This window comes from Polyodon spathula, chromosome 25 (genome assembly GCF_017654505.1).
Source record: "Polyodon spathula isolate WHYD16114869_AA chromosome 25, ASM1765450v1, whole genome shotgun sequence".
In the NCBI taxonomy this organism is placed as follows: domain Eukaryota; kingdom Metazoa; phylum Chordata; class Actinopteri; order Acipenseriformes; family Polyodontidae; genus Polyodon; species Polyodon spathula.
Window position 1 is genome coordinate 17,835,630 of NC_054558.1, and position 15,874 is coordinate 17,851,503.

General features: G+C 44.2%; 1 protein-coding gene across 6 annotated transcripts in view; it reads left to right on the forward strand.

The window, feature by feature from the left end:
* Positions 1-15,874, forward strand: part of LOC121300321 (cytospin-A-like) — a 58,634-nt gene that overhangs the window by 9,178 nt on the left and 33,582 nt on the right. For 2 of the 6 annotated variants that reach the window (XM_041228846.1, XM_041228847.1), the window contains exons 1-9: positions 4,566-4,663; positions 5,909-6,089; positions 6,843-6,993; positions 8,080-9,743; positions 10,162-10,369; positions 13,165-13,238; positions 13,943-14,148; positions 14,918-15,081; positions 15,417-15,556. In XM_041228846.1, the coding sequence (XP_041084780.1) occupies positions 4,626-4,663; positions 5,909-6,089; positions 6,843-6,993; positions 8,080-9,743; positions 10,162-10,369; positions 13,165-13,238; positions 13,943-14,148; positions 14,918-15,081; positions 15,417-15,556 (2,826 nt within the window). In that variant the 5' untranslated portion in view covers positions 4,566-4,625. Of the gene's footprint in view, positions 1-4,564; positions 4,664-5,908; positions 6,090-6,842; positions 6,994-8,079; positions 9,744-10,161; positions 10,370-13,164; positions 13,239-13,942; positions 14,149-14,917; positions 15,082-15,416; positions 15,557-15,874 lie in introns of those variants that run through there. The other 4 variants (XM_041228848.1, XM_041228851.1, XM_041228850.1 and 1 more) reach the window with 3 other exon arrangements.

Sequence of the window (15,874 nt, forward strand, 5' to 3'; positions counted from 1 at the left end):
GAAAGAGACAGTTTGTCAGTTATGTTTTTTTTTTTTTTCTTTTTTTATATATTTAGACTGGTGGTAAATCTGTATTTTATATAATTGGATCTACTAAGTGTACAAACAAGACTGCCTTGTGTTCCCCACCCAGGCATCTTTCAACCGCTCTTGACTCAATATGACTCAAGGATTCCATTCAGCAGCTGATACTGCTTGCTAATTATTTTTGTCTGTTCCTGCCCAACACACACACACACACACACACACACACACACACACACACACACACACACACACACACACACACACACACACACACTCTGTAACCATTTCAGACTTAACCACAGGTAAAACACTGCAGACAGCGCAAGGAAGTAACATTGAGCAACACATGAAAAAACACAATGTTGTGTTGGCTTAAGCTTTTGTTCACTGGCATGGGCCTTAACTTGGAGTCTGAATCGTCAGGGCATGGACTTGGGCTGGAAAGAAACAAACTCGAGCGTGTCTTCAGTGTAAGCTGAGGTGTCATTACAGCTATTATAGTAATGTGCCTTCTTGTCACACGATTTATTTTGCCCATGTTTTCTCCCAGTACTACAGCAGTTCTCCATAACAGCTCAGGAGAATTGAAGGTGATCATTCCTCCAAGGCAGTCTTCTCTTGACACTCAGGAGCTCCATACCACTTGTCGGTGAGCTACTGGCCACTGTTGACCGGAGGCCTGGCAGTCGGCACTACTGTACTCTGTCCCTGTCTGTCTACAGCCTGTCTCCCCTGCCATTCTCGATCAAGAAACTAAAATGCAGCCCGTGTAAATGGATAGTCTACTGTAGTGCTTCCATAAATGAAGGGGCTGCTTAGTGTGTTTTCTCAGGCAGACGAGCATTGGCCACAAACAGGGCCTGTTACTTTGAGAGAATTCAGGTGGTTGTGAAGTTGAAGTTTGGTTGATCAGGGTTTTTACTGTTTTTGTATGAAATTTGAATGACCGTGGCCCTGGTCCCGCAGAAGCACAGATAGTATCGTTCAGTGGTTTTCATGTATCATGTGACTGACTCGCACATCTGATTCCACTGTCACGGTTTGTTATTGTGAATTTTGAAAGAGCAGGCATCCCCGTTGTGCTGCTTTGATTCTTCTAGTGTTTCAAGGCCAGAGTGGTGGTTTTGATATTGTCCTGTTTTTTATTTTTTTATTTAAATGATATCTTAAGAAATGAAAATGTTCATACTGTAAAGTGCATACAAAAACCAACAAGAAAACACTATTATAATAAATTAAAACAAATACTATATACATTTATCAAATAAAAAGTGGTGTATTTGCTGCTAAAATATTGTTTGGCTGAAACAACTTTTAACATGGGGACACAGCAAAACCTTTAGTGAACACTATAAATACTTTTATATACTATGCTGTATGCTTTTATATACTATGCTATTAAAAGCCAGCCCTCCTGTTTTTAAAATGGCTTATTTTTATTTTGAAAATCTGCCATACAGTATTTTTTTGAAAGTCATTAAGAGTGCTGATTGGATTGAAATTCTAACTGTTCTAAGCATTACCATAAAACCCACAGTTTCCCAGAGGGGAAAAAAAACCCTTTTGGCTAATTGGCTTTGATCAGTGTTTGAAGCTTCTCAGTTATTTAACAGCATGAATCATACCGAACATGGCAGAAGTTGCAGTAATATTGCATATTATCTGATAGTCCACTCTCTAACTGCAGCTATAGGTTACTGCATAGGCTCGAGGTTAGGCATGAATTAGAAAATATGTAAGTAGACATCTGTACTGTAAACACAGCTTCTCCGCTTCTTAGAGAAGCGCGCAGTACAGTATCGTATGTAGTTACAAGCATTTGGGATAATGATGCTTAACGATGCTTAACCCTTGTTGTGCTTGTTTAGCATTATGTAGAGATCCAGTTCCCCATTGAACTGGAGGCATTTAAAATGACCCTTCCACTCCCACTACATCTTGAAGATGTTTATTCAGAGCATATTTGCACTGGAGGACCCGGAGCCCAGCGTTGGAGAGCGAATATTTGATATCCCACAGAGGCCGGAATGAGGCTCCGCTGCAATATGCAGTCCTTTATACAGCTGAAAGAAATTAGGCTCATTTAAAAGAAGAGGCCTCTGGTTTTGCTGTAAAGCAGCAGTAAGAAAGAGTTGAGGGAGCTGTAATGTTACCGAGGTTACAGGAATGTTGTTATTGCTTCCATTCAATTGCTATTCAAAGAAAGCATGTTTTTGTGTTTTTTGTTTTTTTGGTACAGCGGCTGTTGTTGATCTGAATGAATCTCCCTCTTGGTCTGACCAGTGTTGCAGTATGTCACATGCTATTGTTTTCAAAGTTAAGAACGAATTAATATGTTTTTATCCTCTACCGCTGTTCAATACATTAAAAAAAAAAAATACTATTTTGAGTAATATTTAGTAGTGTCCCCAATGTGAACTAGAACTGTCAGACTATATATAGGGTGTTTTGACCATGACTGTACAGTAGAATACTATAGATTTAGAATTCTACAGACAGTGAAGTATTTCTATATATGGTTTGGGAGTTAACATCTCAGTAAGCCTCCGCTATTATTACTGTAGCTCACTGTATCTTGTATTTTGATTCAATCTTGTATTTGTCACCAACAGTTTAACTGCTCTAGCTGTACAGGAGATAGAGATGATTAATGCTGAGGATATGAGGACAGCTTTCATTCATTGGACTGGGGTACTGTATCTCAACAGAAAAGTAGAGCAGTTCTACTGCTAGGTATATTAGTTATCATGCTGAAGTCGTCATGAGAGTAAATTGAAAATGACTGTTTCCCACATTTTTAGATTATCTTTAGTTAACTAGAATAAAGATCAGGTGTAGCTTGTTGGTGCTGACTTGTGCTGCAGTATGCAAAACCATTATTACTGCTGACTGTGTCAGACCTGTGTGATACTGTAAGACTTGAACTTTTTTGCTCAAGACTAAACTAGAAATAAAATGTTGACGCCAATAAATGGAAGCAAATACCAGATGGGGATTTGATGTTACTGTACAGCACCTGTCATCATTTTTGCTATGCAGAATTTGTAGCAGAAGGTGATTTGCTAGTGAGAAACAAAGAAAAATGAGCTGTTCAGTTAATTGGTTCAAATTTTTTTATGGTAGACAGAGTAAATACGCCTGTGCTGTATGATCATAGGGTACTGTACTTCAAAGGGGTAGAGGGTCAGCACTGTATTTTTATTTATTTATTTATCTATTCATTTATTTAACTTAAGTCATCTTCAATTTTTTACCCTAGTTTTCTCCCCAATTTAGTGTGCCCAATTATTATCTGTATCCTTGGCTCACCACTCACAACCCCCCCACCGACTCGGAATGGAGGCTGGAGCACGCGTCCTCTGAAACCCATGCTCCTGCCAATCTGTCATTTTTTGCACTGCGCATCCACAGCGAGGCCACCAGACCTATAGTGCTGGAGGACAACACAGATCTGGCGGCTCCACTGCAGAACCACAGGCACCCTGTCGGCCACAGGGGTTGCTGATGTGCGATGAGCCATGGATTCCTCTGCCGACCTTAGCCTTCCCTACTAGGGCAGCGCTCGGCCAATTGTGCGGCACCCCCTAGGAAATCCCCAGTCGTGGTCGGCTGTGACACAGCCTGGACTTGAACCTGCGATCCCTAGGCTATAGGGCACATCCTGCACTCCACGTAGAGCACTTTTACTGGATGCGCCACTCGGGAGCTCAGCACTGTCTTTTTTGGTTTGGTTCCACAAATTACTTCCAGATTTTCTCAGATTAGTGAATGAAATTCAAAATGAAAATTCAAACAAGCTCTCTCCTTCAATCCCAGTATTCCTGGCACTTGATAGGCTTGTGGTGGTGTTACTGTCAAGGGAGTCTGTAGATATGCAGTTAAGTGCTGTGCAAATACTGTTTTTATTTAGTCTGAGCCCTTCCAAGACTCCAAGGTTAATGGTCTGTAGAGTGCAATTTCACCAGATATTACTCCCAGTTCTACTTTTTAAAAAAAAAAAAAAGAAAAAGAAAAAAATGTGTTTCCAGCAGATCAGATAATGCAAGTTTTAAAGGCTAAATTAAAGCAGTTCACTTAGGTGTGGAGATACAATAAAAAGTATATGCCACACAAAGACTATAGGAAGCATATAAAGACCACTAACGTATTAAATGGCCCAAGCTACTCTGAGCTGTGGTATTGAGATACCAGAACTTTCACTCGAGATGTGTTGCTTTAAAGAATGTTTTAATGAAAATTAGATAAGGTTTGCTCTTCATTAAACTGCTCTAGAATGCTGCTGTCTTCTGTAACATCAAACTGTATTATGGGAACAAACTTTGAAACGTCTGTTCCCTTGCAAGCCCCCCTTTTTGTTATAGCAGTGTACGCGGAGCCGGCTGCATTAGTGAACTGTAGTGTTTACCTTTTAAGGAATACTCTTGCTGGAGCTGCGTGCCAGGTTCTCCTATTGGACAGGTCGTATTTTCAAACCGCTTTGCTGGCGGTTGCTTGTTAATGCTCCGTTCTTCAAAAGCAGAAAGCGTCCTGTGCTTTCTTCATTCTGTGAGTGTGTACTCTACTACTGCAGCACTGAAGAATTCCTGTCGTCTTTTCTAATGTGTTCTCCAAGGAAGGGACAGTCTCAGGACGGCAGGTAAACTTCTGCGTTGTTGTTTGACTTCTGTAGTACTCGATGCAATATAACCGCTAGTTATTGAGATTCATTCTCTGTTGAGGTCACTAGTTTTTGATATTTAAGTTTGGCCAGATAGGATATACTGCAGGATGCTGGATGTAGCTTTCTTACTTTGAGTGAGTGCTGAAATTCTTTTCATAACAGCAAGCGCAATGCAATATGAGATATGTATGGGCTGACAGTGATCTGGAATTAACTTTCTCTCTCGGACATGTCTTGCTGTTGTTTCAGGTCTGTGTTATTTCAGCGTCAGAGGCATTGCCATATTGAGTTGATTACACAGTTGTAAGGTTAAGCAGTGAACGCAGGGACTGAGGGTTTTTATAATCCTGTAAATAGTTGTAAAATTTGTATGACGTCAGTTGTACCCAAATGTAATCAGAAAGTCTGTAGGAGTCTTTTGAAGATTGGTGAACATGTAATTATCGTATTTGCCATATACTGTAAGACAGACAGACGGATGGATGAAATCGGTGCACTAGATATCCATTTTGAATGGGGAACCTGTCCTCTAACTTCTGTACTTTAAAGATTCGTCGAAGCCCTCTCCTTCAGTTTGGTAAACAGCTTTTGAATTCCCCCATGCGTTCCTGGACAAAGTGTCTCAAGCAGAACTGCTTTGAACACATACTGTACCTTCCTACTTTGAAACTTTTACTCAAAGTGACACAGACAAACATATACCTCAGAAAAGAGTGCTAAATACCTGCAGACTAATAGAGGAGGGGGCTGTTAAACTGTAGTACTTCAACTTCAGTTGCAGTATTTTCATTCAGTGCCCCCCCCCCCCCCTTCCATTCACAACCATGTGAAGATCCAGTCTTTTTATTCTGCTTTCAATGTGATGTGATGTCTTCCCTCCACTGTCCCTTTGTGTGTACTCTGGCAACTGTTCCAGCATTGCAGGGCTCGAGACTGAAATTTCAAGATGTTGTTATTCATTCAGCAGATAATGGGATGGTTTGTTTCCACAGCACGGGGTAGAACAGTTTACCGTAAGGACATTAAGCAGAGGAAATTAGGGTGTTTTTTTTTTTTTTGCTGTACTCTTGAAGCAATGCAGTTTTCATTTAGGGAACCCAATCAGTACATCATACAGTGCCATTAGACCATTTGCTGTCAAGAGGCATGTCTTACTACTGGCAGCATGGGATCATGAGAACCTTGGCATGATGCACTAATAGGCGTTGTTTTGTTCCGCAGACTGAGCTGTAAATGTATCAGAAACCGGGAGCCCAGCATGAAGAAAGCAAGCAGGCCAGCGGCCACCTCCTCGAAGGCTGTGGCAGGGAGTAAGACGCAAAGCAACGAGAGGCTGAAATCTGAGAACGGGGTGACTGGGAAGAGCAGCTCCAAGACTGGGGGCACAGCGCCGCTGTCCAAGGTAACGTCCGCACCACGGGCACGAAGCATGACTTCTATACTGTGCAGGACAGAGAGGTGATTTAGATCTGAAACATCTCTGTAATACACAGGGTGGCTATAAAGTTAGCATGGCTGCAATGGAAAAGAACAATGAAACCTGGCAGAAGGAGGCACCCAGTGGTGGGCAACAAGACAACCACCATGATCATTTCTTATATTTGTCTGTAGTATCACTTTCTGCTGTAGAGCTTTTCAGTGGCAGTACTGTGTTTGTAGCACTACTGAAGTAAGAGGTATTGCAAGTCAGTGTTACCAAAATACCACATCATTATCACTAGTACAGTATGTACCATCTTCATTCACTATAACTTTGTTCTTCTAAATAGAGTGAAGGTAATATACTTAATGACACACACCTTCTACCAAGTGAGTTACTAAACTTGGTTGTACAGTAAAACAAATCCACTGATACAATTTGAAGTTCTCTACTAAGCAATTATTACATTCCACAGTTACAGCACAAGTGAGCTGAAAAATGATAACATTTGGCCTGCTATGTCTTTATGACCCATTTCCTGTTGAATAACAGCAGTATTATGCACCCTGACAAATGTGATACAGGTTAAATCAAAATCCACGAGGCTTGCTGCTTGCATGCTTGTTAACACGCTCAAAGCCCACGTAGCTTGAAGATGAAATAATAATGCACTGTAATAATGGAGATCTGAATCTGGGCGAGGTGTGGCATCACCTTTCTCTGTTTCCCTTCCAGACAAAGAGCAATGATGACCTGTTAGCAGGGATGGCTGGCGGGCTGTCTGTGAACAACAGTGTGAAGGGAAAGAGGACCTGCTCGGTGGCGGGCACCTCCACAACCGGGACCACTGGCAGCACCTCTGAGGGCAAGACCAAGAGCAGCACAGGTGCGGGTCGGGGGGCGGGGCCGGGGGGTGTGGCTGTTCAAAGGAACCGACCCTCGTAAAGCTGTCAGTGTTCCAGAACTAGAAAGAATTTCATAGGAAGAGACTTGGTGAAGGTGGGAGGTGACTGCAAACCTTCATCCTGTATCTTTTTAGAAGCTTGTTTAACAACACTGGGGTTGCATGTCCCTGTTGTAGTGGAGACATCCCTGTGTATCTACAATGTGGCTCACTTTACAGTTTTATATAGATCTTGAGAACCACTTCTCCACTGGGTTACGACACTCTTTACCATAAATTATTGAGAGTAGTAATCTCTATACAGTATACGGAGGAACCTGTACTGTACACGTATACACTTTTTACTTCAGTAAAGTGGAGGTACTGCTAACAAGCTTGAAGCATTCATTTCAAACAAACTGAACAGAAGTCTGCTTTCTCTGTTGATTACGGCTGAAGTAAACAGATCGGAGAATTATATTTTGGTGTAAAATTTGAAATTATTGTGGGATACACCAATATAGACTTCAAAAGCTACAGACTCATAAGTCTAAACATCATGTCTTCTGGCAAGACACAAGTTCTTTCATGACTGTTGAGGCTGGTGATTGGAGTTGTAAATGAGTCCTGTTTCTGTGTATGGCTCATGTGTTCTGTCACATGGTCAGCAGCAGGATAGGTTTCACTGTAGCTCTCTGAAAGACTGCGAGGGAGAAAACAGCCATCAGAATGTCAGAAGGTTCTGGTTACAGTTTAAGCCATTGTGCTTCTGTTATAATTGGTGTACTCTCACGGCTGGACGTTCATCTATCATCCTGAATTATCTTTTAAAACTACTCTTGAAAGCCAGATTTTTTTATCAGATTTTTAGTGTAGAAATATCCTAAGCAAGCACCACCTCACCCTCGGATCGCATGCATTCAGTCCAGGTGGCAGATGGAAATGCAGCATTCAAAAATACAGATTTATTAACCTACAGTTGATAATGCCATGCTTATCATAAACCTGTGCATTTCACATAGTGCTAAAACACTAACTGAAATGAAAACGGTCGTTTTCTGTATATGTTTATATCTTTTCCTCATACAGGTTCTTCAGCTAAACGTGGCACGTCTTCTGGGGCTAAAGAGGTGAGCTCAACGCGAGACAGACTCCGGGAGCGTTCTCGAGCCGGTACAGGCAAGAAGCTGTCCTCCTCTGCAGCTGTTGTCACTAACGATGCCACGCTGGCCAAGCGATCCCGCAGCCGCATACTGGCAGAGTCGGAGACACGCATGAGCAAGTCTAAATCAGACGGCCAGATCACCGACAAAGCTGCCTTGGAGACTAAAGTGAAGGACCTTCTGGGCTTGGCAAAGAGCAAAGATGTGGAGATCCTGCACTTGCGAAACGAGCTAAGGGACATGCGGGCCCAGCTGGGCTTGGGCGAGGAGACCTCTGAAGAGGGGGAGGAGGATAAAGTGGTGGTGGCAGAGGAAGAGGTCGTCTCCATCACTCACCAAGCTACAGATGTGGAATCCACTCTGCTGCAGCTCCAAGAGCAGAACAATGCCATCCGTGAGCAGCTGAACCAGCTGAAGAACGAGAACCGCATGTTGAAAGACCGGTTGAATGCGCTCGGCTTCTCCCTGGAGCAGAGGTTGGACGGCTCGGAGAAAATCTTCAGTTACCAGTCCCTAAGCCTTGATTTAGCTGTGGGAAGTGCCCACAGTGATGGAGGAGGGACGCTGACCTCCTCGGTGGAAGGATCGGCCCCTGGGTCCATGGAGGATCTCCTGAGCCAGGATGAGAACACTCTAACGGAAAACCGTCGCAGCAGCTCCATGGACAACCTGGACAGCGAATCCAGCGAGGTCTACCAACCAATCACCTCTAGCGACGACGCTCTGGATGCCCCTTCCTGTTCCTCCTCCTCTTCCTCCGAGTCCGAGGGAGCCCCAAGTCGGGAGAGGTCTCGGAAAGGCAGCAGCGGGAACATCATTGAGGTCTCAGTGGCCTGCTTGACGGAGAGGATCCACCAGATGGAGGAGAACCAGCACAGCACCGCTGAGGAGCTTCAGGCCACGTTGCAGGAGCTGTCCGACCTGCAGCAGATCACTCAGGAGCTGAACGCAGAGAACGAGAGGCTCGGGGAGGAGAAAGTCATCTTGATGGACTCGCTGTGTCAGCAGAGCGACAAGCTAGAGCACTACGGCCGGCAGATCGAGTACCTCCGCACCTTGTTGGACGAGCATCACATCTCTTACGTCGTAGATGAAGACATCAAGAGCGGCCGTTACCTGGAGCTGGAGCAACGATACATGGAGCTGGCAGAGAACGCGCGCTTCGAGCGAGAGCAGCTGCTTGGGGTCCAGCAGCACCTGAGCAACACCCTGAAGATGGCTGAGCAGGACAATAAGGAAGCCCAAGAGATGATTGGGGCCCTAAAGGAGAGGAACCACCACATGGACCGCATCATCGACTCGGAGCAGAAGGGCAAGGCGGCTCTCTCGGCTGCTCTGGAAGATTACAAAGCCACGCTTGGCAATGAACAGCTGGAGCTGAACCGCTTCAAATGCCAGCTGGAGCAAGAGAGGCAGAAGGTGGCTGAGCTCTACTCCATCCACAACTCTGGAGAGAAGAGTGACATCCAGGAGCTGCTGGAGAGTGTGCGAATGGACAAGGAGAAGGCAGAGGCCCTGGCCACCAACCTGCAGGAGGATCTGGGTCACACGCGCAATGAGGCCAACCGGCTGCAGGATGCCATCGGCAAGGTAACTGAGAGCAACACAGGTCCTGGGAGAGGGGGTGGGGGGAGACGGGTGGTATAGTTATTTAATACAGTGAGGGGTACTTGGAGTCCATTCCAATCCAGGGACTTGTTCCAACCAGACATTTCACTAAATTATATACCTTGTTAGAAAAAGGCTTGGGACTGTTCAATTGACAGTGGGACACTTTACAGCAGTGATGATATCAAAAAGAATGTAGTGTGAAAGTAAATTTAAAGCAGTGGTTTAACAACCTAGTTTGTAAAAGGTTATCTAGGTCTGCTGTTTTTTTTACAGACCTATTTTACCCTGTAATGCCAGTTTTTGTATCCCATTATACAGAATACCTCACAATGAAAAACACAGAAATGTGCTTTTAATGTATGAGGGATGCGTTTATCTGCTGTTTGTGTGCTCACAGGTGGAAGCGGAGTACAGGCTCTTCCAGGACGAGGCTAAGAAGCAGATTGCGGAGCTGACCGTGAGTCTGGACAAGCTGCGCTCAGCTCTGGAGGAGAAGGAAACGGCCATCGGAGACATGAAGGAGACCATCTTCGAGCTGGAGGATGAGGTGGAGCAGCACCGCGCTGTCAAACTGCATGACAACCTCATCATCTCCGACCTAGAGAGTGAGTCGCGCCCTGCACCCCTGCGCCCTGCACTCCGCACCCCAAACCTATTACGTTTTCCAGGGTTAGGAACTCCCACAAGCCCTTCAGTCCCAGGGACAGTTGAGGGTATTATTTATGAGTTTTAGTACCAAGAATTCATATCAGTCTTCTTAATGCTGTCGTACAGTAAGTGCTGTACAGTTGCTGTGAATGTAGCCACTTTGGTAGATGAGGGACCTCTTGAGGAAGCCACTGTCATTGCATGCATGACTGGTATCAGTAAGATCATATAGAATTGTGTTTGAAAAGTTCAGAGCGACCAGATGCTGGTGTCATGTATCTCTTTAAAGACCAAGGTCCAGTCAATGCAGTTCTTTGCTGTTGCCAGCTCAGAGGAAACGTTTTACCACAATATTTAAAACAATGTGTAAAGAAACAGCTGAACACTAGGGGATGCTGGTGAGCCATGGTCGTGCTTTTATGTGGTTTTGAAGAGTACAGCACATGTATTAATTGGGGGAATTATGTATTGCAGGGAACGGTTTTACTTGAAGGGGGCCCTCGCGCATTTTTATTATTTTGGTCTCAGTGCTGCTGCCGGTTTAGAAATTAAAACTTATCCTTTTTTCTCTTTTTTTTAATGAAAGGTGGATTGATGTATTGTTTTCAAATCAACAGTACCTAAGAAGCCTGGCCTTTTTAAAAAGGTTAAAGAAAAACAATGAAATACTTTCACGTTGCGTAATGCTAACTAAGTTATTTTTTCGCACTGCACCAACATGTGCTTTCCATGCTGACTGTCCCATTCCTTAATTAAAGAACAGAGAGAAAAAAAAAACTAAAGTCTACCACAGATGATAATAATCTGAACCGGTTTTAAAAAGCACATCTGTGAGTTAAAACTGCACAACTGAGTAGTAAATTGTGAGGAACATGTGGCTGGGAATGCAGCATTCCCAGAATCTCTGAATGTTGTTTTTAGATATTTATCTCACCCGGGGGTGGGGTTTAAAATGCGTCTTCAGCAGTCGTAGTTGTTCCAGCATCACCAGACCTGCACAGAGCTCTGCAGGGACGTAACTGCGGAAGAATTATTACATTTGCTGCTGCTTCTCCTCAAGCGAGCCATTAGATTTGACAGCACTTCATTATCTCATCCGAGTTTTAAATCTAAGAGGGGGGGCTCCCTCCTAGTGGGATGTTTTTTAATTTTGTATCGTACAGTATATGAGCACGCTAGGAGAAAAGAGCAATACTGTATGTAGAACAGGCAGCTTTAAAAAAAAAATTATACAACATGCTTTCCATTGCCGACAGTCCAATCTTATGCAGACCTGGCACCACAGGTTAACTCCACACGCAGTCATCAGTAGTTAATGGTGGTAATTACACACCTTAATACCTGCAGGCTCACAGACAGGTCCAGGGGAGAGCAAGAAAACTTGATATAGTTATCTACTAGATTTCTCTCTCGGTTGTGTGCTTTTAAAATTAGATACAGGTGGGCTCCCAAGTGGTGCATCCGGTAAAGGCGCTCCACATGGAGGGCAGGATGCGCCCTATAGCCTGGAGGTCGCCGATTCGAGTCCAGGCTATTCCACTTCCGGCCGTGGGTGGCGCACAATTGGCCGCGCGCCTCCCAGATGGGGAGGGTTTAGGCCAGCCTGGGTATCCTCGGCTCACCGCGCACCAGTGCCCCCTGTAGACTGGCCGGGCACATGTGGGCCTGCCTGTAAATTGCCAGGAGCTGTGCCAATGCTGTAGCTCTGAGGTGGCTGCATGGCAGGCCTGCAGAGTGAAAAGAAGCGGCGGCTGACGGCACACGTTTTGGAGGACACATGTGTCCATCTTCGTCTCTCCCGTGTCAGCGCGGGGGTGGCAGCCGTTAGCCGGGTTGAAACAACAAAATAATCGGGCTTTCCAAATTGGGAAGAAAAATGAGAAAAAATAAATAAATTGGTAAAGGAGCCAATCACTGCTAAGTGAGGTTAGATTAAGAAACACTTCATGATAAAGTAATAAAATGTGCTCCAAATTGATGGTTTTGCTAAATCTGGACGAGCCCTGATTAATCGCTTGGTCTCTAGCAGCTGAGTGCTGTGATAGTAAAGAAGTAGAAGATGGCGATTGAGACCAGACTGTCCGGCACCTGCCTAGCCTGCTGACCTGGGAGGGCTAGTGTTATGGAGGTGTTGACAGTGTTATTGCAATGAAACCTTTCCCACCTGCTATGATATCATCTTTATTGACGGGCGACAAAGAAAAGATTTAATACAAGCAAATTAATTTCACAGTTGGAAGATTTATTGACTGGAGGTACATTTGACAATTGACCCCTTTGGTTAGATTAGGGCATGCATCCTCATTTAATGTTGGTCAGATGTTGGAAGCACCCAAGATATGTTGCGCACACTTTTGTTCACAACATTTAAAAATGTTATTTAAATGACAGTGCATGTTTGTGATTTATCAAAGCCATGTCACTGTATTTCAAGTCCATTTAGGTTCTAGCTGGCAACAATAAAGTGTTGATGCTCAAGTATCCAAGACTGCACAGATTACTGGTGTTTCATCAATACCTGGGTCAATCAGTTATTGAGGATGTAATGGGGATTTTACTATTGTCCCCTTGTAATTACAAGTTATTAGAGTTTGCAGTCCACTTTCTGCAGTGTGCGAATGTAGATATGTTCACACCCTTCTGTAGAGTTCAGTGCAAAATGTCACTAAGAGTAAAAGGCAGAGTGTAGTTTTCTTGATTTTCCTGTTTTATGTTTGCTAGTTTTAAATACCGTTTTCTCTTCTTGTCTTAGATTCGGTGAAAAAGCTCCAGGACCAAAAGCATGACATGGAGCGGGAAATTAAAATCCTGAACCGAAGACTGAGGGTAAGGCTGAGCGCGATTTTCTCTAAAATCTGATTTTGACTTTACTCTCTACTTGTAAGTTAGTGCAGTAAAAATGAACCACCCACACGTTGAACTTTGTTAGTTGGCTACCAAAGATGGCAGATCAATATATTGATATATTTTTATCCATCATATCTTTCCTTTTCCATTCTTTGTAGTGAACCATCTGAAATCCAAACGTACGGTCTGGTATTACTAGGTGCGTCATCTGAGCACTGCACAGGACAACACAGGAAGCAGGGGGCTTGTGTAATAACTTTAAAGAATGGGAGCTCATTAGCGAGCCATTAAACTGATGCTGTGGTTTATGTAGAGTGCGTGTATAGTCAGGCTGCATGGAATATTACAGTGCTTTCGAGTTTCACAATTTGATGATTCACAAATGTGGTTAATTGTGTCACTAATTCTCAGTTAGTAAAATGCAGAGGGAGCACTGTACCTACAATGATTAACCCACCTTCCAAAATGCATGTGTGATAAAACTGGTAATATTTTTTTTTTGTATGATCTCTAAAACAGAAGCTGTAAAAGATATTTTTGGAACCTGTTGAACCTGTTTGTATATCATGCAGTTTGAAACATGAAAGCTTTTGACACTGAAGTGGACAGCGTGGTATATAACTGGGGGCTCCCCAGTGAACAGCATGCTGTGTAATGGCTCTGCTGCTCCTGCTTGTTTCCAGCTCAGCGAGTGTCTGTGCTGCTCTCTGCAGGAGGAGTCTGCGGAGTGGCGTCAGTTCCAGGCAGACCTGCAGACAGCCGTGGTCATCGCGAACGACATCAAATCGGAAGCACAGGAGGAGATCGGGGACCTGCGGCGCCGGCTGCACGAGAACCAGGAGAAGAACGAGAAGCTGGGCAAAGAGCTTGAAGACATCAAGAACCGCAAGTGTGTTCACTCACTCACTCACTCACTCACTCACTCACTCACTCGTGACTGCCATAAGCAAGGGTGGGTCTGGTTAGTACTTGGATGGGTGTTGCAGAGTGTGGTGCTGGGGACACTCTTCCCTCTCAACCAGTGCTCCATGAGCAGCATTCCAGAAGTATTATCAGGCATGTTGCAATAAAGGAACGTTGTACATACAGCAGAGAAATTGATAATAATCAAGATAAATGAATTTGACTGAAACTAATTATTTAACTTTGTTATCCATTTGTGTTTTACTGTTGGCATTTATGTTACCAATACGATAAGGAATTGCATGTTTAGAATTTTAAATGACACTCTTACTGAACCTAAGAAGTATAGTTTTTTATGGTGGTAATAATATTATAATTTACTGTTCATTATTTTAAACAAATCCCTATTTTAATGACATGAAAGGCCGCAATATTTAGATCCCCTGCTGTTTGAAATTAAAAGACCACCCCGCTTCTCTGAATTTCACATGTAGAGGACACAGAGCCTTGCACATCACCTCCCTTTGTTTCAATCTGTGCGGGTGATTGATTCTTTTTTTTCCCCTTTAGGTGTTTCTAAGTGGAAGAGAATAGGCTCGCACACAATCGCACAAACCCCTGAGCACCTTCCAGATTAGTTTTGGTCATCTGAACCTTCCTGGCTTTCATCTCCAAAATGTATGGAGCTCAAAAGAGGAGCAGCACTGTCACAAAGTCATTTCTGCCTGTAACTGTGTGTGTGTGTGTGTGTGCAGGCAGGATGAGGAGCGTGGCCGGGTGTATAACTACATGAACGCAGTAGAGAGGGACCTGGCAGCTCTGAGGCAGGGCATGGGGCTAAGCCGCCGCTCCTCCACCTCCTCTGAGCCCTCGCCCACCGTCAAGACGCTCATCAAGTCCTTCGACAACGCCTCGCAAGGTAACCCCAGGGCATGCTCTCTCCCATGCTGTTTCACACTTAATTGTATCTAGTGCCTTTGATCAACCTAAACTCTGCCAGGATTAACTACAGCTGGATTTATTACAGCATTTTACTGCACTGATGAATACTTATACTTAAGTTCACCTATTAGGTGGTAGGGAGGATAAGCAGTTGATGCAGTCCTGGTTGGCCATGATCATCTGCTTTTTCATCATGATGATACCATTTGAATGTACAGCAGTATGTTATGCACACAGATGTACATGCATGTTAAGGAGCTGCTCTGCAGAAACTGCTCCCGCCTGTATCAAGTAGTTTTTCATCTCTTCTAGTCATCCCAGGCTCTGCTGCTGCTGCTGTAGCTGCCGCCGCTGCTGCCACAGCCACAGCCACAGCCACGGCCATCCCCCGGACTCCCCTGAGCCCCAGCCCCCTGAAAACCCCCCCAGCAGCCGCTGTCTCGCCCATCCAGGTAAGATCAGCAGTGCCTCCTTACCAGCATGGGGGCCTGAATTTGAGAAAACTTTTAACCAACATGTGGTGCTCCACATACCGCGTGCGAAGGTTACGGTCACTTCTTTTTTTCCCCTTCTGTTGGGACTTCTCTTTTCCAGGGAGGGTCCACATTTCTGACATTTGTTTATACGTGTTGGACAATTCCACCTAACCAGAAGATGAATGAACCTTCCTTTTGGATCTTGCTTGTGTGGAATTTGTGCCATGGTTGTTTTTGGCATTGTGAAGAATAACTTTATGTATGCGGTGTCCGGATTAGGAATGAAATGCCGGG